The sequence below is a fragment of the Phacochoerus africanus genome, chromosome 5 (genome assembly GCF_016906955.1).
Source record: "Phacochoerus africanus isolate WHEZ1 chromosome 5, ROS_Pafr_v1, whole genome shotgun sequence".
NCBI classification, from domain to species: domain Eukaryota; kingdom Metazoa; phylum Chordata; class Mammalia; order Artiodactyla; family Suidae; genus Phacochoerus; species Phacochoerus africanus.
Window position 1 is genome coordinate 30,098,788 of NC_062548.1, and position 18,220 is coordinate 30,117,007.

At 44.7% G+C, this 18,220-nt stretch overlaps 1 protein-coding gene across 2 annotated transcripts; it reads left to right on the top strand.

Annotated features, from left to right (window-relative positions):
- The first annotated feature begins 221 nt into the window (after window positions 1-221).
- On the top strand, window positions 222-16,142 carry GDE1 (glycerophosphodiester phosphodiesterase 1). Of its 2 annotated transcripts, none has more exons than XM_047780389.1 (6): window positions 222-636; window positions 6,299-6,474; window positions 8,589-8,694; window positions 12,646-12,738; window positions 13,861-14,072; window positions 15,515-16,142. In XM_047780389.1, exons 1-6 carry the CDS (start codon window positions 376-378, stop codon window positions 15,660-15,662), a joined length of 996 nt encoding a protein of 331 aa, XP_047636345.1. In that variant the 5' UTR covers window positions 222-375; the 3' UTR covers window positions 15,663-16,142. The 2 variants fall into 2 exon arrangements, with proteins under 2 accessions (XP_047636345.1, XP_047636347.1); XM_047780391.1 differs by having other exon boundaries at window positions 512-636; window positions 6,303-6,474.
- The last annotated feature ends 2,078 nt before the right edge of the window (window positions 16,143-18,220 follow it).

An 18,220-nucleotide genomic window follows, 5' to 3' on the forward strand; every position in this document is an offset into this window, starting at 1 on the left:
GTAGCCCCCTCCTTCCTTCTAGAGTCTGAAAGCCCTGGTGGAAGTCCACACCCCATAATAATCCAAAGCCTCTTTGGAACGCTGCGGTGACCCTGGGCTGGTTGGGAGCCTGGGCTGGTCTCCAGCCTGTGCCCGCCTCCGCTGCCATGGCAGCGGCTCCACCCCCTCCTAGCTCTGGAGATCCCCGGCCCTGATTGGCTGGACCTCGGGCTCCTTATCCGGAAGCGGTCGCTGCCGTCGCCATTGTGCGGCGTTGGTCCGCTCAGAGGTTACCGTCTGTGATCAGAGCTTTGGCTCTCGTCCTAGCTTCTCGATTTCCCATCTGGGGAGCCCGGCGGGCCCGGGACTCCCGTCCGTGCCGGTGCGGGCGCCGGCATGTGGGTGTGGGAGGAACAGGGGGGCCTCATGGGCCCTTTCTCTTTCCTGCTGCTGCTGCTCCTGCTACTGACGCGCAGTCCCTTCAATGCCTGCCTCTTCACCGGCAGTCTCTACCTCCTGCTGCGCCTCTTCAGCTTTGAGCCGGTGCCCTCCCGCAGGGCCGTTCAGGTGCTCAAGCCCCGGGACCGCGTCTCTGCCATCGCCCACCGCGGTGGCAGCTACGACGCGCCCGAGAACACGCTGGCGGCCATTCGGCAGGTGAGTCCCCAGGCCTCGCGCCCCTCGACCCCGGCTGGGATCTTGGACCTCGTCCTGTACTTCAGAGGTTCCCCAGCCTTCTCTTGATAGCCTTCCCACCTCCCCATGTGTCCACTAGGAATACGTTCAAATGGTCCTCGATCTCTAAATTCTGGAAAATCTCCCGACGTCAGGTATTTATGGAAAACTGCAAATGCTTGTGTGTTTCCTATGTGCCCGGCATTGAGGATAGTTATAAGCAAGACAGAAAGGGCCCCTGCTTTCTCAGCTTGCATTGGAGTGGGGGAGACAGCCTTAAACAAGCGAACACATAAATGAGATATTTAAGAGAGCCACGAGTTCAATGAAGAAATGGGGAAATGGGATAAAGAATGACTGGAGGGAAGAGTTAATGCTGTTTTAGACAGAAATTCTCTTGGAAGAAGTCACCTTTAAAATGAGACCAGGATTTTGAGGAGCCAGCCATGGATCTACGGGGAAAGTGCCCTGGAAAAAAGGGAACAGGAACTGCAAAGGTTCTGAGGTGGGAATGGTGTTTGGACTCTTCCCATAACAGAATGGGCAGTATGTGGCCTGACTTCAACGAATAGGGCAAAGGCTGGTATGTGAATAAAGTGGGAAATGTGGCCAGGTTAAGTAGAGTCTTGATCAATGGTTAGCACTGCAAATACTTGTAAGTGGATCACCTTCATCGGGGTTGTCTTTCTTTGTCCTCCAAATTATCGAAGTCATCTCCTTATCACCTCTCCCCATGCTCAGACAAACCTGGCAGTGGGACGCCTGATATTTTCTGCCTCCCCTTTGCACAAGGCTGGCTTGCCAGTGTCACCTGACTTCATCATAGGGATAGCTTCCATAGAAAGAGAGCTTGGCAGGTGGCTAGGCACTTTTGCATCTGTAGAAATGTATCTGATTCTCTTCTCTGAAACATTATTGGTAGGAAAGAAATTAAGTAGGTAGGAAAACCGTCTTGAACACACACAGCTCCTTCTAGAATTCACCCTTCTGAGTCCAAGCCCCAGTGCTCTTTGTTGTAGATGAGAATATGTTCCAGGATTTAAAACTTGGACTGATTGTCCTTTCTTTGGCCAGCTGGGGACGGACACTGTTGTGTAATGGGCAAGTTCCTTAAGTGCCCTGTGTCCCAGTTAGAGTCATGAGTAAGATGTAGCAAGCAAGGCACCCCAGAGGACCTTGTCTCTCTCCAGTCCCAGCTCTGACAGTTTCCCCATCTGTAAAATGGGAAAGGAGTTCCCTGGTGGCTCAGCGGGTTAAAGACCCAGTGTTTTCACTGCTGTGGCTTGGGTCCCTAGCCCTGGAACTTCCAGTGCAACCAAAAAGAAAAGAAAAGAAAATAGGAATGGGAGAGTTTCCTTTGTGGTTCAGCGGTTAACAAACCCAACCAGGATATATGAGGATGCGGGTTCAACTCCTGGCCTTGCTCAGTGGGTTAAGGATCCAGCATTGCCATGAGCTGTGGTGTTGACTGCAGATGCGGCTTGGATCCCGTGGCATAGGCCGGCAGCTACAACTCCAATTTGACCCCTAGCCTGGGAACCTCCATATGCTTGCAGGCATGGCCCTGAAAAGCAATAAAATAAAATAAGATAAGATAAGATACAATAAGATAAGATAAAATATAAAATAAAATAAAATAAATAGGAATGATAGTAGTATCCACGTAATCGGGTTGTGATCCATTGAAGTAGCCCACATCTAGTGCTTGGCCCATGCTGAGACCTCTGCAAATGTAAGCTCTTTAGGCCAAGAATCTAAAGATGGCTTGGTTCTTTAAAATCATCTCAGTGTAAAGGTAAAAAACTTGTCTGTCAGAAAGGCAGCCTTTAACTGGTGCAGGGCACCTGACTCAGACTATGAACCAAGTTATACCTTTTATGATTCTTTCCCTTTAGTTGTGATGGAAGGGAGACCACGGCTCTTCTAGCATTCTGCCTAAAAGTAAGTCTAAAGACATTGAAGAATGTATTTTAATTCCAAACTTAAACTCGGAGAGGTTCAATGACGTAACGTAGCTACACAGGAGACAGAATTGTCATGAAAAGAAATAATTACCATAGGAGAAAAAAGCATGTAATTGTTATTGGCTTCCATTTCAACTTACCTGTATGTAAGTTGCCTTAAAGTGCAACTCAGTGTTAATTGAGCACGGAAGGTATTCCTAAGTGGTTACCAATGAATGCTGTCATTTAGGAACATGTCTGACTGATTATAAATAATATTAAATGAGGGCGTATACATGCAAAGTACACATACACGTATTGTGTCTCATATCCTATTGTGTTGCAAGGGAATGATAGCTGAATTCCATTCATGTCTTATATGTTCCAGTTGAGCATTATTGTAATATATGTAATTAAAGGAAGCAACATTGTGCCAAGCTGATTCCTGGTTTTAAGAGGAGGTGAGATACGAGGAGTTCGCTGGTGGTCTCGTGGTTAGGACTCAGCGCTTTCACTGTTACTGCCCAGGTTCAATCTCTGGTCTCGGGACTGAGATCCCACATCGAGCCACTGCAGGAGTTCCTAGGTGGCTCAGGGGGTTAAGGATGCAGCATTGTCACGGCAGTGGCTCAGGTTACTACCATGGTATGGGTTCAGTCCCTGGCCCTGAGAACTTCCACATGCCGCAGGTGCGGCCGGAAAAAAAATGTACTTTGCCCCCTCCCACCAAAAAGAGGAAATTACATGTAATTTTGCTTGTTTGAATGTAAAGTCATTATTAATGAACTTTTTAGCCGTTATAATTTAGCTGCTAAAGACAGCTAATACAGATTGCAGAAGATAAGGTCACATCCTCCCTCTTGACTTCAAAAGAAATCTGTGGTTTATTTCCTTCAAAGTTTGGGTCTTTTTGTCCTCTTCTTCCTCCCTTTGCTTGTTTGCAAATCATAGTTTATATTCTTAAACATTTTACTATGTAAAAAGTCAGGGAAGACCTTCTAACAGTGGTAGGATTTCTGGTAGATTATACAGTAGAGAAGGAGGAGTTCCCATAATGGCTCAATGGTTAACGAATGGCCGAGGGTGCAGCCCTAGAAAAACACAGAAAGACAAAAAATAAAAATAAAAAATAGAGAAGGGAAAATGGGAAAGAGGTGAAAGAAATGTATTCTTCTTTTTTCTTTTTTTCTTTTTTTTTTAAGCTTTTTTAGGGCTGCGTCTGAGGCATATGGAAGTTTCCAGGCTAGGGTGTAGCTGCCAGCCTACACCACAGTCACAGAAACACCAGATCTGTGCTGTGTCTGCAACCTACACCACAACTCATGGCAACGCTGGATCCTTAACCCACTGAATGAGGCCAGGGATCGAAGCTACAACCTCATGGTTCCTAGTCAGATTTGTTTCCACTGCGCCACGATGGAAACTCCCTATAGTGCAGCTTTAAAAGTATAATTCAGATTATACACTGCCCATATTTAAAACTCTCCAGTGGTTTTTCTCTTGTAGTTAGGTAAAATCGAAACCTCTTTCATGTGAGAAAAAAGGATGTATATATGTATGTGTGACTAGGTCACCTTGCCTGTACAGTAGCATATTGACAACACTGTAAACCAGCCATAATGGAAAAAATAAAAATCATTAAAATTTAAAAAAAGGAGTTCTTGTCATGGTGCAGCAGAAACGAATCCGACTAGGAACCATGAGGACGCGAGTTGGAAGAATTGTGGTGTACAGATAGCCAATAAGCCCATCAAAAAAAGATATTCAACATTATTAGCCATCAGAGAAATGCAAAGCAAAACCACAGCAAGGAGTTCCTGCTGTAGCACAGTGGGTTAATGATCCAGCTTATCTCTGGTGTTGCTGGTTCAGTCCCCAGCCCAGCACAGTGGGTTAAGGATCTGGCGTTGCCACAGCTGTGGTGTAGGTTGCAGATGGGTCTCAGATTCGATTCCTGGCCTGGGAACTTCCATAGGCATGGGTGCAGCCGAAAAAGGAAAAATGAAACAAAACAAAACACAGTGAAATGCCACTTCATACCCACTAGGATAGCTATAATCAAAAAGACACAAAAAGAAATATTGGCAAGATTGTGGAGACAGATAGTGGAAAACTAGTTTGGCAGTTCCTTAGAAGGTTATACATAGTATTACTGTCTGATCCAGCAGTTCCACTCCTAGGCATGTATTCAAAAGAATTGAAAACATGTATCATACACAAAAACTTGTCCAAGAATGTTAATAGCAGTATTTGTAATAGCCAAAAAGGGGAAACAACAGAAATGTCCATCAGCTCATGAAAGGACAAATAAAATGTGATATCTCCACACAATGGAATATTACTCGGCAAGCAAAAGGAGTAAGTCCCTATACCTATTATAACATGAGTTGAAAATTGTATGCTAAGTGAGAGAAGCTAGTCTACCACATCCTAGTTTGTGTAATCCAGAGCAAGTTTCTTAATCTCTCTCAATCTCCTTATCTGAAAATGAGCACATTTATAGCACCTTCCAAAGGGTTGTGAGGATCAAATGAACTCATACATTTAAAGCACTTAGAATAATACCTGACAAATATAAAAGGCTCAATAAATAATAGCGATTATTGTTGTAGGACAGCAAGAGATTAAAGCAAATATGGCAGAATGTTAACATCCGTTAAGTCTTTTTTGCTGTATACTACTGTGTATGTTTGCATAATTAAAAAAAAAATTTACCTTTCAAATCTTGATCTTGGTGAGCAATTTCATGCCTTCACTGTGACAGAGAAGCCAAGGAAGCAAATGTTAAGTAGCGTGTCTCCGAGGAGCAGGGCCTATAAAACTTTATGTTCATGTTCTCTTTGTAGATAAATTCTTGTGTGTCTTGTCAGACTTACCGACTTGTCGGCCAGCAGCCAGCGCTGCTCACCTAAACAAAAGGCAGTGCGCGCTAGAAGCAGGCTCATGTCTCTGCCCTAAGGATGGAGTTAAACCAACAGAAATCGGGCTCATCCTCGTTACGCCAAAGCAGTATTTGACCAGCAGTATTTATGCCAAAGATTTGACTAATCAACACACACAGGGAATCCTCAGAGATACTGCACCAGAGTGTAGGCAAACAATAAAGCTGGACGAAATATTTGTGATCGTAAGCCATTAATGGCCCATAGAGTTAAGGCAACCAGAAAAAACAAATTCCAGGAGTCTCCTCATCTGCCCCTCTGAGAGTAAAAAGAGTGGAGAAATTCAAGTTTTTGAGGGATCTATTAAGTGTAGGCATTGAAGGAGTTCCCGTTGTGGCACAGGGTAAACGCATCCGAATAATAACCTCGAGGTCGCAGATTTGATCTCTGGCCTTGCTCAGTGGGTTAAGGATCTGGCGTTGCCATGAGCTGTGGTGTAGGTCGCTGACACGGCTTGGATTCTGTGTGGCTGTGGCATGGGCCTGCAGCTGTAGCTCCAAGACTCACCCCCTGGCCTGGGAACCTCCATGTGCCAGGAGTATGGCCCTAAAAAGCAAAAAAAAAAAAAAGTGTGGCATTGAAGTCAGATTAACCTCCATGAAAAAGAAACAGGCTGGGTTATTGTTCGGTATAGGCAGGGAATGGAATCAGTAAGAGAAACTGTCTCCTTAGCCAGCCCTGTGGCTCCTCTTGAGTGTGTAGATTGCAAAATGACATTTGTGGCCACTTGACATTAATATCGTTGGTGTTTTTGTTAAGGCAGCTAAGAATGGAGCAGCAGGCGTGGAGTTGGACATTGAGTTTACTTCCGATGGGATTCCTGTCTTGATGCACGACAACACGGTAGACAGGACGACGGATGGCACCGGTCGATTGTGTGATTTGACCTTTGAGCAAATTCGGAAGCTTAATCCTGCAGCCAATCACAGATTAAGGTAAGCGGTGTATTGTCACCTAAACATCTTTCCGCTGGTGTTGGCAATTACAGCAGGACACTGGCACTTTCTAATTTCTGCTTCTCCTCCAGGAGCGTTGTTTTCAGCTGTACAGAGGTGTCCCAAGGAGTGAGCAGGTGCCATGAACATCAGAAATAGGGCATGGGTGTTCTTCATCTTTTCCTACTGAGGCCCCTTTTGGCTTCAGAATTATTCTTAAAAGGCTTTACTCTTAACAGGACGATTTGCCGTTATATAAATTTGTATATATGTAAATCAAAGCTAGTCTTTAAGATGTTCCAGAAGAAAAGGTTTTCTATGATCAAATAAGATCAAACACTATGTACTCTAGATGTTCCCTTTGGGAATAAACAGTTCACATCCATCAATTCTTACCTTTACGTTTCCCAAATGAATATGCCCACATAACTCATGCCCTTCCCACCACTGACAGCTGTCAACACCTTGGAATTGGTGTACTGGGTAATACACTTCGAAATGTGTTTATTTAAATCCCTGTCCTCATCTTTGTTGTAATACTGAAAAATGTGTTCTTACTCTTATTCGTGTCAAATCAGTTCTCTGGGCAATGATCGGTACTCCTTGAGTTTTGAGTATTTGACCCGTGATTAAGTTATAGTCCTCCCTAAAAGATGACTCAGATTTTATTTTCCTAGGAACTGAAAGAAAGTAAAAGTCAGCCAAAGGAAATCATCCTTTAGAAAGAATATTGATAACACTTGGAAGCTCTGAGTCCAGGTTGCTGGAATTGCTCTCTGCTGTTATAGATACTTCATTATTCTGCTCTCGTCAAGGGAAAGGCTGGTTTTAATATTACAGTGATGTTGTGGCTAATAATAAAAAGATGTCAGGTTCAGAGTCAACACTTAAAGCAAAAAATGCTTAGGGTCAGCATCATCCTTAAAATACTTTAAAAAAGCACAGTATCAGAGCCAGTATACCATCTCAGTGTCTTTAATCCAACCATCTTCATTCCGCAATTCAAACAGGTTGCATTTTCTTTGCTTGAATAGCAAGTAATTGGCTTGTGTGTAGGGACTATGTTGTAGGAAAAATAGGTATTTTCTCTAGAATTACCCTCAGTGTCCTGCATTGCTCATCTGAGATGGGAGCATGGAACAAGGCTGGCCAAAGGAATAGCAAATTTATGTCTCTGATTTCTCACTCCCAAGGAACAGGCCTTGAATAGAGTGGCTGGCACAATTCCCTGTACTATTTAAATTATCTTTATCTTTTTAAAACCAAGATCTTCAGGTTGAATTGGCATAAATTAAATCACACAGGGCGAACTATCCAAGTTTCCATTGTGGCTCAGCGGTAAGAAACCTGCTAGTATCCATGAGGATACAGGTTTGATCCCTGGCCTCGCTCACTGGGTTAAGGTTCCAGCGTTGCTGTGAGCTGTGGCGTAGGTCACAGACGTGGTTTGGATCCCATGGGGCTGTGGCTATGGCTATGGCATAGGCCAGCAGCTGCAGGTCCGATTCGACCCCTAGCCTGGGAACTTCCATATGCTATGGTGCGGCCCTAAAACCAAAAAAAGAGAGAGAGAGAAAAATATCATTATGTGAGCTGATTTTATTTATCAGACACTTAACTTTTCTTTCTTTTCCAGAAACTTATATATTAGAAAATTATTTATTTTAAATAGTTGCACTTACATAAAAACACAACCTACAGTTAGCAAATGTAGGCATTGGTAGAAATTTCTTCTGCGTAAAGTTCTGTTGGGGCAATTACAATCTTAAAATTAAGTCTCTGAGTTCTCTAAAGATATATATATATTATCTATATATATATATATATACACACTCTGCCCTGCAGTGACTAGAGTTACTAATTACATTATAAATCCAATGATTGCCCTAAAATTAAATGATTTCTGTTGTTGCCGTTCTTTGGCCAAGAATAGCTTTTCATCTGATTCAAGAACAGATCCTGAGTTATCCTTGGATTTTGCTATGGTTGCAGGAAGGAAGTTGGGGAAAACATTCTTTTCCTTTGGTTGGGAGGCATGTGTGTCAAATGTCTGTCTGTTTCACTTACCGTTTCCTTTTTCCTGCGATGTGCTGTGCCTTTTCCCTCTCTTGTAGGAATGATTTCCCTGATGAAAAGATCCCCACCCTGAGAGAAGCGGTTGCAGAGTGCCTGCGCCATAACCTCACAGTCTTCTTTGATGTCAAGGGCCATGCAAACATGGTACAGTTTATAGCATAGCCTGCACTTTTTTAAAGATGTCTTTATTTACTCCCTAGTCAGTTCCTAAATTAATTATGTATTGTATTACTTATATTTTCTTCTTAAATGATTTTTACAAATTATATTTGCTTAAAGGAGCTTTGCAATGCAGAAAGGCACATCTTCAAGGAAACAGTAAATCATGGAACCTTTCTAACGTTCTAACCTGTGACAGAACCAGTTAACAATTCCCAGTATTCTGCTACTAGCCCAACATAGAAGAGTCAGGGAGTTCCTGCTGGAGCACAGTGGGTTAAGAATCTGACTGCAGTGGCTCAGTTGACTAGGAAGGCAAAGTTTCGATCCCTGGCCCAGCGCAGCCGTGGCGTAGGTCGCAATTGCAGGTCAGGTTCAAAGCCTGGCCCAGGAACTTCCAAATGCCTTGGGTATGGCCGTAAAATACAAAAAAAGGACAAGAATCAGATTTTTCTTGTGTAAAGCTTTTATGAAAGATATTAAATAATCGGTACAGTGACACTTTTTGAACAAACCAACTCAAAGAACCTCATAAAAAGGACTTCAGGAGTTGGACCCATCACAAGACCAGTTGCATCTGGCTGATAAATGAGTCAACTATGGACTGATTTTAATGAGAACTCCTGTATTTAAAATTTCTGATAGCCGGAGTCCCCACGGTGGTGCATAGTGAACCCGACTAGTATCTGTGAGGACAAGGGCTTGATCCCTGACCTCCGTCAGTGGGTTAAGGATCCTGAGTTGCCCTGAGCTGTGGTGTAGGTCACAGACATGGCTCAGATCTGGCATGGCTGTGGCTGTGGCTGTGGCCAGCAGCTACATCTCCAATTCAACCCCTAGCCTGGGAAGTCCATATTCCACAAGTGCAGCCCTTAAAAGACAAAAAATGAAAAAAATAAAAACTTCTGATAGCTATCTTCTTTTACATAGATTTATTCCTTCTTCGTGGTTTCTATCCCTTATGTATAGTGATATATATTTACTATTTATTCAAATATGTATGACATTCCTAAATAAAATTTTGCTTAAATTTTAGAACTAGAATTCCCATTGTGGCTCAGTGGGTTAAGCACCTGACCTAGTGTCCATGAGGATGCAGGTTCTATCCGCGGGTTAAGGATCAATGGGTTAAGAATTTGGCATTGCTGCAAGTGTGTCGTAGGTCACAGATGCAACTTGGATCTGCCATTGCTGTAGCTGTGATGTAGGCCAGCAGGTGCAGCTCTGATTCGACCCCTAGCCTGAAAACGCCCATATGCCACAGGCATGGCCTTAAAATTAAAAAAAAATTTTTTTAGAACATACGTTTTTTTTTGTTTTTTTTTTTAATTTTTTTTAATTTATTTGTTGTTGTTGTTGTTGTTGTTGTTGTTGTTGTTGTTGTTGCTGCTATTTCTTGGGCCGCTCCCGTGGCATATGGAGGTTCCCAGGCTAGGGGGTCTAATAGGAGCTGTAGCCACCGGCCTACGCCAGAGCCACAGCAACGCGGGATCTGAGCCGCATCTGCAACCTACACCACAGCTCACGGCAACGCCGGATCGTTAACCCACTGAGCAAGGGCAGGGACCAAACCCGCAACCTCATGGTTCCTAGTCGGATTCGTTAACCACTGCGCCACGACGGGAACTCCAGAACATACGTTTTTAATCATAAAAACACATTATTGCAGTGGAAATCAATGGGAAGATGTAGTTCAAATTACATTTGTTCACTTATAACCAGCTTTTCAAGTATAAATTCTTTTTTTTTTTTTTTTGCATTTGTTCAACTTGGGTATTTTCTCTGGCAATAATTATAACCAGTAATAACAGTCTTCTAATTGGAAGTTCTGATGATAATCAACTTTTGTTTTTTTTAATCAATCCCAGGGTATTATTGAAACCAGTTTTTCAATCCGGAAACATGGGCCTTTAACTTAAGTATAGTAAACTCCCATTTTTTGAAGAAAGAGGAGAATTGTGCTCTGGCAACTTATTAGTCTGATAAACTGATAGTTTCATACAGTGAGGTTTTCCAGTCACTCTGCATCCGAATCACCAGGAATACATATTAAAAAATAAGGATTCCTGGGAGTTCCCGTCGTGGCACAGCAGAAACAAATCCAACTAGGAACCATGAGGTTGCAGGTTTGATCCTTGGCCTCCCTCAGTGGGTTGAGGATCTGGTGTTGCTGTGAGCTGTGGTGTAGGTCACAGACGCAGCTCGGATCCTGCATTGCCCTGGCTGTGGTGTAGGCCGGCAGCTACGGCTCCAAAAGATTCCTGAGCCATATCACTCAGCGATTAAATCCTGAAAATGTCTAGAGTCGTGGGGTCAGGGAACATGTATTTTTAATGATACAGCCAATGTCTGAGAACCTTGATAGGTCCTACATCTCACCCACGGTGTGCTGACCTTCATGCTTATTTTCTTAGAATAAGGAGGGCTAAAGACAGGGAGAAGACTTTTTTTTTTCTTTTAATCCGGCTCTTTGAGCTTTCTTGTTGAGTGCTCACAGATGGTTTGGGCAGCATCGGGTAGAACATAGTGATCTAATTTACCAAAACAGGAGTATAGAGGAACAAGGGTTGGCAGCAAATCCGAGACACTAGAACAGGAGCCAAGAACATGGGCTCTGGAGTCCAGCAGATGGTGATTCAGCTCTGTCACTTAACTGCGAGGTATCCTTAACCTTGATAAGCTTGTTTCCTTATGGGTAAAATGGGAATAATATAAGAAACGACCCCCTAAAGAGTTGTCATGAGAATTAGATAAAGAATGTAGGTGAGGGAGTTCCCGTCGTGGCTCAGTGGTTAATGAACCTGACTAGTATCCATGGGGATTCGGGTTTGATCCCTGGCCTCGCTTACTGGGTTAAGGACCCGGCATTGCCATGAGCTATGGTGTAGGTCACAGATGCAGCTCACATCCTGAGTTGCTGTGGCTGTGGTACAGGCTGGCAGCTGTAGCTCTGATTTAGACTGAACCCCTAGCCTGGGACCTTGCATACACTGCAGGTGTGGCCCTAAAAAGACAAGACCAAAAAAAGAATGTAGGTAAAACATCACACTCTTCACGTTCATTCACAAGAAGAAAACCACTTTGGCTGTGTAGCTCACACTCCATCGCAGTAGGGAAGGGAAACATGACATGCGTAATTTCTATGTCATTTTTTTTTCTCCTTTTGGAATGCATTTTGTTACTTATAGTCAGTTATAGGTTATGTGTGACTTTCCAAAAAATTATTTCAAGAATTATGATGTAGTGACATAACATCCTCCCTAAGGTCTGGTCGCCTCTCTTGTCAGCTGGTCCTGTTGCTCAGTGGCCAAATCTGTTAATTCCTTAAGAGGTTGCAAAGTGTCAGCATTTTAATGCTGCCGTTTCTTCCGTGGACTACTGCACAGAGGACCTTCTGCTCATCTTGGGAAGGGTTGGGAGACTCCCAGCTCTTCCCAGTTCCTCCCTTGTCTCAATGCTTCTGCCTCCACGTTGCTCATGGATGATGTTCCCTCTCAGTCACTAGACTGAGCAAAGCTACGCTTTCTACTTCCCAGACTGGTCGGCTCCTGCTTCAGTAGGAAAGGCAGGCGGTGATAGAGCTGTGGTATAAAAGGACTTTTCCTAGTGGCTAAACTAGGGTATAAGGAAAATCCTTAAAAATTTTGCGGCCCGTCTGTACTGGCCCGTAGTCTACCCTGCTCAGCCACAGTGTGACAAAGGAGGGGAGCCTCTCACCAAAATAGTAGTGCAGCAGTAGCTCAACTTCTTCCGTACCTGCTGATGCAAGTTTAAAAGGCATCCTTATGGATCATGGAATCTACCAGTACCCGTTTGGACATCCCCAATCTATTAGTGAACTTATTTATTTAATAGGGTGGTGCTTAATGTGTAGTTGTTACTGGCTGGGACGACACTTCAATAGATTTTAAATGCATGAATCTCTTTGTTTTACAGGCTACTGATGCTCTAAAGAAAATATATATGGAGTTTCCTCAACTATACAATAATAGTATTGTCTGCTCTTTCTTGCCAGAAGTTATCTATAAGGTAAAATTCAGGGTTTTTTGTTGTACATAATATTGTGTTAGTTGACGGTGATGGTTGCAATAGGCTAAATAAGCATGAGATGGACACCTGTTAAACTGAACTGAATCAATTATAAGAGACTTCTCTTTTAAATTAACAAAAACTCAAGGAGAGGAAGGCACTTAATACCCCATTTTAAAATACCACAGTTCGGAAGTTTCCATTATGGCACAGTGGAAACAATCCGCCTAGTATTCATGAGGCTATGGGTTCAATCCCTGGCCTCTCTCAGTGGGTCAGGGATCCAGCATTGCCATGCGCAGTGGTGTAAGTCGCAGATGCAGCACAGATCCTGCGTTGCTGTGGCTGTGGTGTAGGCTGGCAGCAACAGCTCCGATTCGACCCCTAGCCTGGGAACTTCCATATACCGAGGAGGCTGCCCAAAAAAGCAAAAAGAAAAAAAACCCACACCGTTCCTTCTTAGCTCCTTCTTTCACATTGTTTACAGGCTCAATCAAATTACTTTGGTAAACCTTCTCAGAGTAGAAAGAATTAGACAGCTCTACATCTCACTAAGTAACAGCAGAATATATTCTTTTTTAAAAAAATAAGTATTAATCAACTGTACTTCAGTAAAAGTGTAAAAAACTGTAACTTTCTTCCTTCCTTCCTTCCTCCCTCCCTCTCTTTCTTTCTTTCATTCTTTTTTTTGGCTTTATCTTTTGAGGGCCGCACCTGCAGCATACGGAGATTCCCAGGCTGGGGATCGAATCAGAGCTGTAGCCACTGGCCTACACCACAGCCACGACAAAATTGGATCCGAGCCGTGTCTGCAACCTACACCACAGCTCACGGCAACGCCGGATCCTTAACCCCCTGAGCAAGGCCAGGGATCAAACCTGCATCCTCATGGATTGTCGTCAGATTCGATTCTGCTGAGCCATGATGGGAACTACGGGTTCTTTTCCACTGAGCCACGATGGGAACTCCTGATAGAGTACTGGTAGAGTATTTAGTAGACATAAGGGGCAGCGTACCATCTATGACTGCCTCTTACGGAATGAATACATTGGCTAAATCGAAAGAACAAATGAGAAGTTTGGACTTGAGATAATTACTTTATCTCCCCCAATTCCTTTTCAGATGAGACAAGCAGATCAGAATGTACTAACAGCTTTAATTCACAGACCTTGGAGTCTTAGCCATACAGGAGATGGGAAACCACGCTTTGATACTTTCTGGAAACAGTCCACGTTCGTGGCATTAGACATTTTGCTCGATTGGAGTATGCATAATATCTTGTGGTACCTGTGTGGAATTTCAGCTTTCCTCATACAGAAGGATTTTGTATCCCCGTAAGTTGGAAAATGTTTTCATCTTCTCCTGACACATTTCCTGAGTGTTCTTCCTGGAAGGGGCGGGTTAAGAGTGGATCACCCGCATTGGCTCCCACCCACAAAGCCCACCATGCCTTTAAGTTGGAATGCCACTGCTTCTTAGGTGGGCATATTTCGATGTTTCCAAAACAAGTTAATCAGATATCCTTGGGGTTTAGTGCATTTTAAAGAAAAAATAAACATGCCAAACTATGACAAGAGAAGCATTGAGAGATTCTATTTCCTGTGTTTGTCTCTCTCTTTGAAAACCACCATAGGGTCCAAGGCAGAGCCACAGTGCAGATATCTTGTGGGCACTTCCCTCATCTCCCACTTTTCCTCCTGCTGTCCTATATAAAGCAGGCTCTATTCCATTGCTTCCAAGAAACTTTGCATTCTCTAAGCTGTCAGCGGTCTCCAAATCTCTATTTTGCAGTTTTGTACCAGTAGGTTTCAGGCGATTATAGTTGTTGTAAGTTTCATTATTTCAGGCATGGTTGCATTCAGTTCAATACATATTTGGTATATGCTGGGAGTTCCCATTGTGGTGCAGTGGAAATGAATCCGACAAGGAACCGTGAGGTTGTAGGTTCGATCCCTGGCTTCTCTCAGTGGGTTAAGGATCCTGCATTGCTGTGAGCTGTGGTGTAGGTTGCAGGCGTAGCTCAGATCTGGTGTGGCTGTGGCTGTGGCGTAGGCCGGCAGCTGCAGCTCCAATTCGACCCCTAGCCTGGGAACCTCCATATGCCATGGGTGCAGCCCTAAAAAGCAAAATAAATAAATGAATAATTGTTTTAAAAGGAAAGAAAGCCATAGTCTGCCCTCAAATGGGTTTCATAGTCAAGTGGAAGAGGTAGATGCTAATCAAATAAAAATCTGGTAAATATAAAATTACTGCTAAGATAAATGCTATCCAAGAAAGAATCGTGCACATATACTATGCAGTTTTTCCTAGTCAGAGGAGTCAGGGAAGCATCGCCAAAGAAGTAACAACTAAGCCAAGAGCTGAAGGGTGAGTAGGAATTGGGGGGCTGGGGGGGTGGAGAGCCCGTTGAAGGGAAAACTCATGCAAAAGTGTGTGACGGGAAGGAGGCTGGTTCTTTCAAGGACTTGGAAGAAAATCATTGCACACACGGAAAAGAACATAGCGCGGAAAGGAAGCCGGGGCTGGGGCGGGAGTGTACAGATGAGCCCGAGTAGACAGATGGGACTAGGCCAGGTACAGGCTCCGAGAGGGTTTGGGGAGGAAGGGTGTTCTTTATCAAGTGGCCCAAGTGTTTTAAGCTGCAGACCCTCTGGCTGCAGCTCAGAGGTCAGTTAAGAGGCTCTGTTGGGCGCTGTTGGCACTCAGTGGATCCCATCGTCTGTTCCTGGGACGGAGGGCATCATTCTAACCGGGCTGGGTTTTCCTCTCTCTCCAGGGCCTACTTGAAGAAGTGGTCTGCGAAAGGCATTCAGGTCGTTGCCTGGACTGTTAATACTTTTGATGAAAAAAGTTACTACGAGTCCCATCTCGGTTCCAGCTATATCACCGACAGCATGTTGGAAGACTGCTCACCTCAGTTCTAGACTCTTCCCCCAGGGCGGAAACGCGGTTCCAGAAACTGCCTGCGGGCGTCACGAGGGCATCTGACACACCCTTTGGGCTGCCCACGCCCTTGGGGGATCAGGCAGCTTAACAAGCAATAGTCGGTTCCTGGGCTTTTACCTGAACTAAAGCAAAACCCAGTGTTGCCACCGCACTCCATGGAAAGCCTGAGTTCACACCGATGCTCTTGAAAGCCTGGGTCTGCAAAACGGCACAGCAGCTCCTGCCTCGACCTGGCTGAGGCACACACCAAGACCCGGTGAGGAAAAGCACAGACGGAGTTGTGCCATCTGGGGGTGCAAGTGCAGATGCATGGGAAATGCATGACCCTTCAGAGTTGGCATTTTTAAACCTGACACACTTCCGTCATGTACTTATTTAAAGTATTCAGGTACGTTATCAATGTACTGTAGACATCAAACTTGTGACCATACTAATAAAATCATTAAAAGGAGCACTAAGGGAAAACTGTGGACCTCGCATCATATCCTAAGCCATAAAGAATTCAGGAGAGCTGCTGTTTGTAATCCAGTGACCAGGGCCCCTGGTGAGACAGCCCTGTGAAGCAAAGAAAATGGTAGGAAAGTCTTGGAGTTCTCATTGTGGTGCAGCAGAAACAAATCTGACCAGTATCCATGAGGATGCGGGTTCAATCCCTAGCCTCACCCAGTGGGTTGGGGATCCAGTATTGCCGTGAGCTGTGATGTAGGTCACAGATTTGGCTCAGATCCCGCCTTGCTGTGGCCGTGGTGTAGGCCAGCAGCTGCAGCTCCGGTTCAACCCCTAGCCTGGGAACTTGCATATGCTTGGAATTCAGTCCTAAAAAGCAAGAAAAAAAAAGAATGAAAGAAAATGTAGAGAGGTCTTGATACTAGTCTGAGGGATCATTTATGGTATCTAGAAATAAGAGCTGCAAGCCCACTGGGGTTGGGAGTTGGGGGGGTGCGGGTGCGGCAGGCAGAGGTGCACCCTTTCAGGTTACTCCACACGGTTGATCCTAGAACTGGAAGAAATTTCCAGAAACATCTAGACTAGCCTCACTTTACAAATAAGGAAACTCAAATCTGTGGAAGGGAAGGGTCTGCAGAAGTGATCCCTGGTGACATAGAGCCTGATCTCATGACAACTAAACTCTAGTATTTGCCAAGAACTTTGCTGGGTTATATGTATTATCTTCATTAGCCCTTCACAAAAATCTTACGGAAGTTTTTTTACTGGTAAGGAAACAGGCGCTGCAGAGTCAAAGGTCTTAAATCCCTTGGTGTGATGGGGATTCACATCCAGGTCAGTCGGTTCAGAGAACCACTGGCCCTGTCTGCCTTTATAACGTGAGCCTTGATTCCCAGCGCCAGTCTTTCCCATGTGAGCTTCTAGAGGTCTGATTGTGACCTTCAGTAGCAATCTCTTAAACAAAGTTGAATTCCCATTGTGGCTCAGCGGGTTAAGAACCTGAAGAGAATCCATGAGGATGCAGGATTGATCCCGGGCCTCACTAAGTGGGTTAAGGATCAGGCATTGCTGTGAGTTGTGGTGTAGATTGCTGATGTGGATCCCGAGTTGCCCTGGCTGTGGCGAAGGCCCGCAGTTGCAAGTTCAATTAAATCCCTAGCTGGGGAACTTCTATATGCCACCTTAAAAATTTTTTAAAAAAGGTAAAAGTCAAGAGCTCCGATTGCGGCTCAACGGGTTACAAACCTACTAGTATCCAAGAGGAGGCAGGTTCAATCCCTGGCCTTGCTCGGTGGGTTAATGATCTGGTGTTGCCATAAGCTGTGGGGTAGGTCACAGGCTCAGCTCAGATCCCAGGTTGCTGTACAGGGCTGTGGGGCAGACTGGCAGCTGCAAGCTCCAATTCAACGCCTAGCCTGGGAACTTCCAATCTGCCACAGGTGCAGGCCTAAAAAAATAAAAACAGCAGGACCGAGATTCAGTGGATGGAACAGATCCTAAACTGCATGTCCTTCCTTCCATGCCACGTATGACTAGAGTGACAAGGAAGAGAAAGGGAGAAACGTCTTCAGGCTGAGTTCCCCCTTTGGCCTAGCCTTCATAGGCTTCACAGCAAATGATAGGAAAGGAAATCTTTGGTGGGGGGGGGGACAGCAATACAGAGTTCAGAACATCTTTTGTGTGGTGTGAAGAACGTGTGAGCCAATTCTCTGCCTCTTTGTCTCCACTCCATAGTGCACTTGGCTCAGCCAGGCCCAGTGAAGGATTGAGATCCCGGGAGTTCCTGTCATGGCTCAGTGGTTAATGAACCCGACTAGTATCCATGAGGATGCGGGTTCCATTCCTGGCCTCGCTCAGTGGGTTAAGGATCCAGCACTGCCATGAGCTGTGGTGTAGGTCACAGACGTAGTTGGATCCTGTGTGGCTGTGGCTGTGGTGTAGGCCAGCAGCCGTAGCTCTGATTCGACCCCCTAGCCTGGGAACCTCCGTATGCCTTGGGTGCAGCCCTAAAAACCAAAAAAATAAATAAATAAAATAGGGGCAGTATTAGGACCACACCAGGGGGGTAGTCGTGGATATCAGCTGTGCA

What these genes read in the sequence shown, in the direction of transcription:
- GDE1 (XM_047780389.1), top strand. Translation starts at nt 376, where the DNA reads ATGTGGGTGTGGGAGGAACAGGGGGGCCTCATGGGCCCTTTCTCTTTC. An exon ending in TCAAGGGCCATGCAAACATG is followed by an intron (nt 8,695 to 12,645) that starts GTACAGTTTATA and finishes TTTGTTTTACAG; the next exon opens with GCTACTGATGCTCTAAAGAA. An exon ending in TGCCAGAAGTTATCTATAAG is followed by an intron (nt 12,739 to 13,860) that starts GTAAAATTCAGG and finishes ATTCCTTTTCAG; the next exon opens with ATGAGACAAGCAGATCAGAA.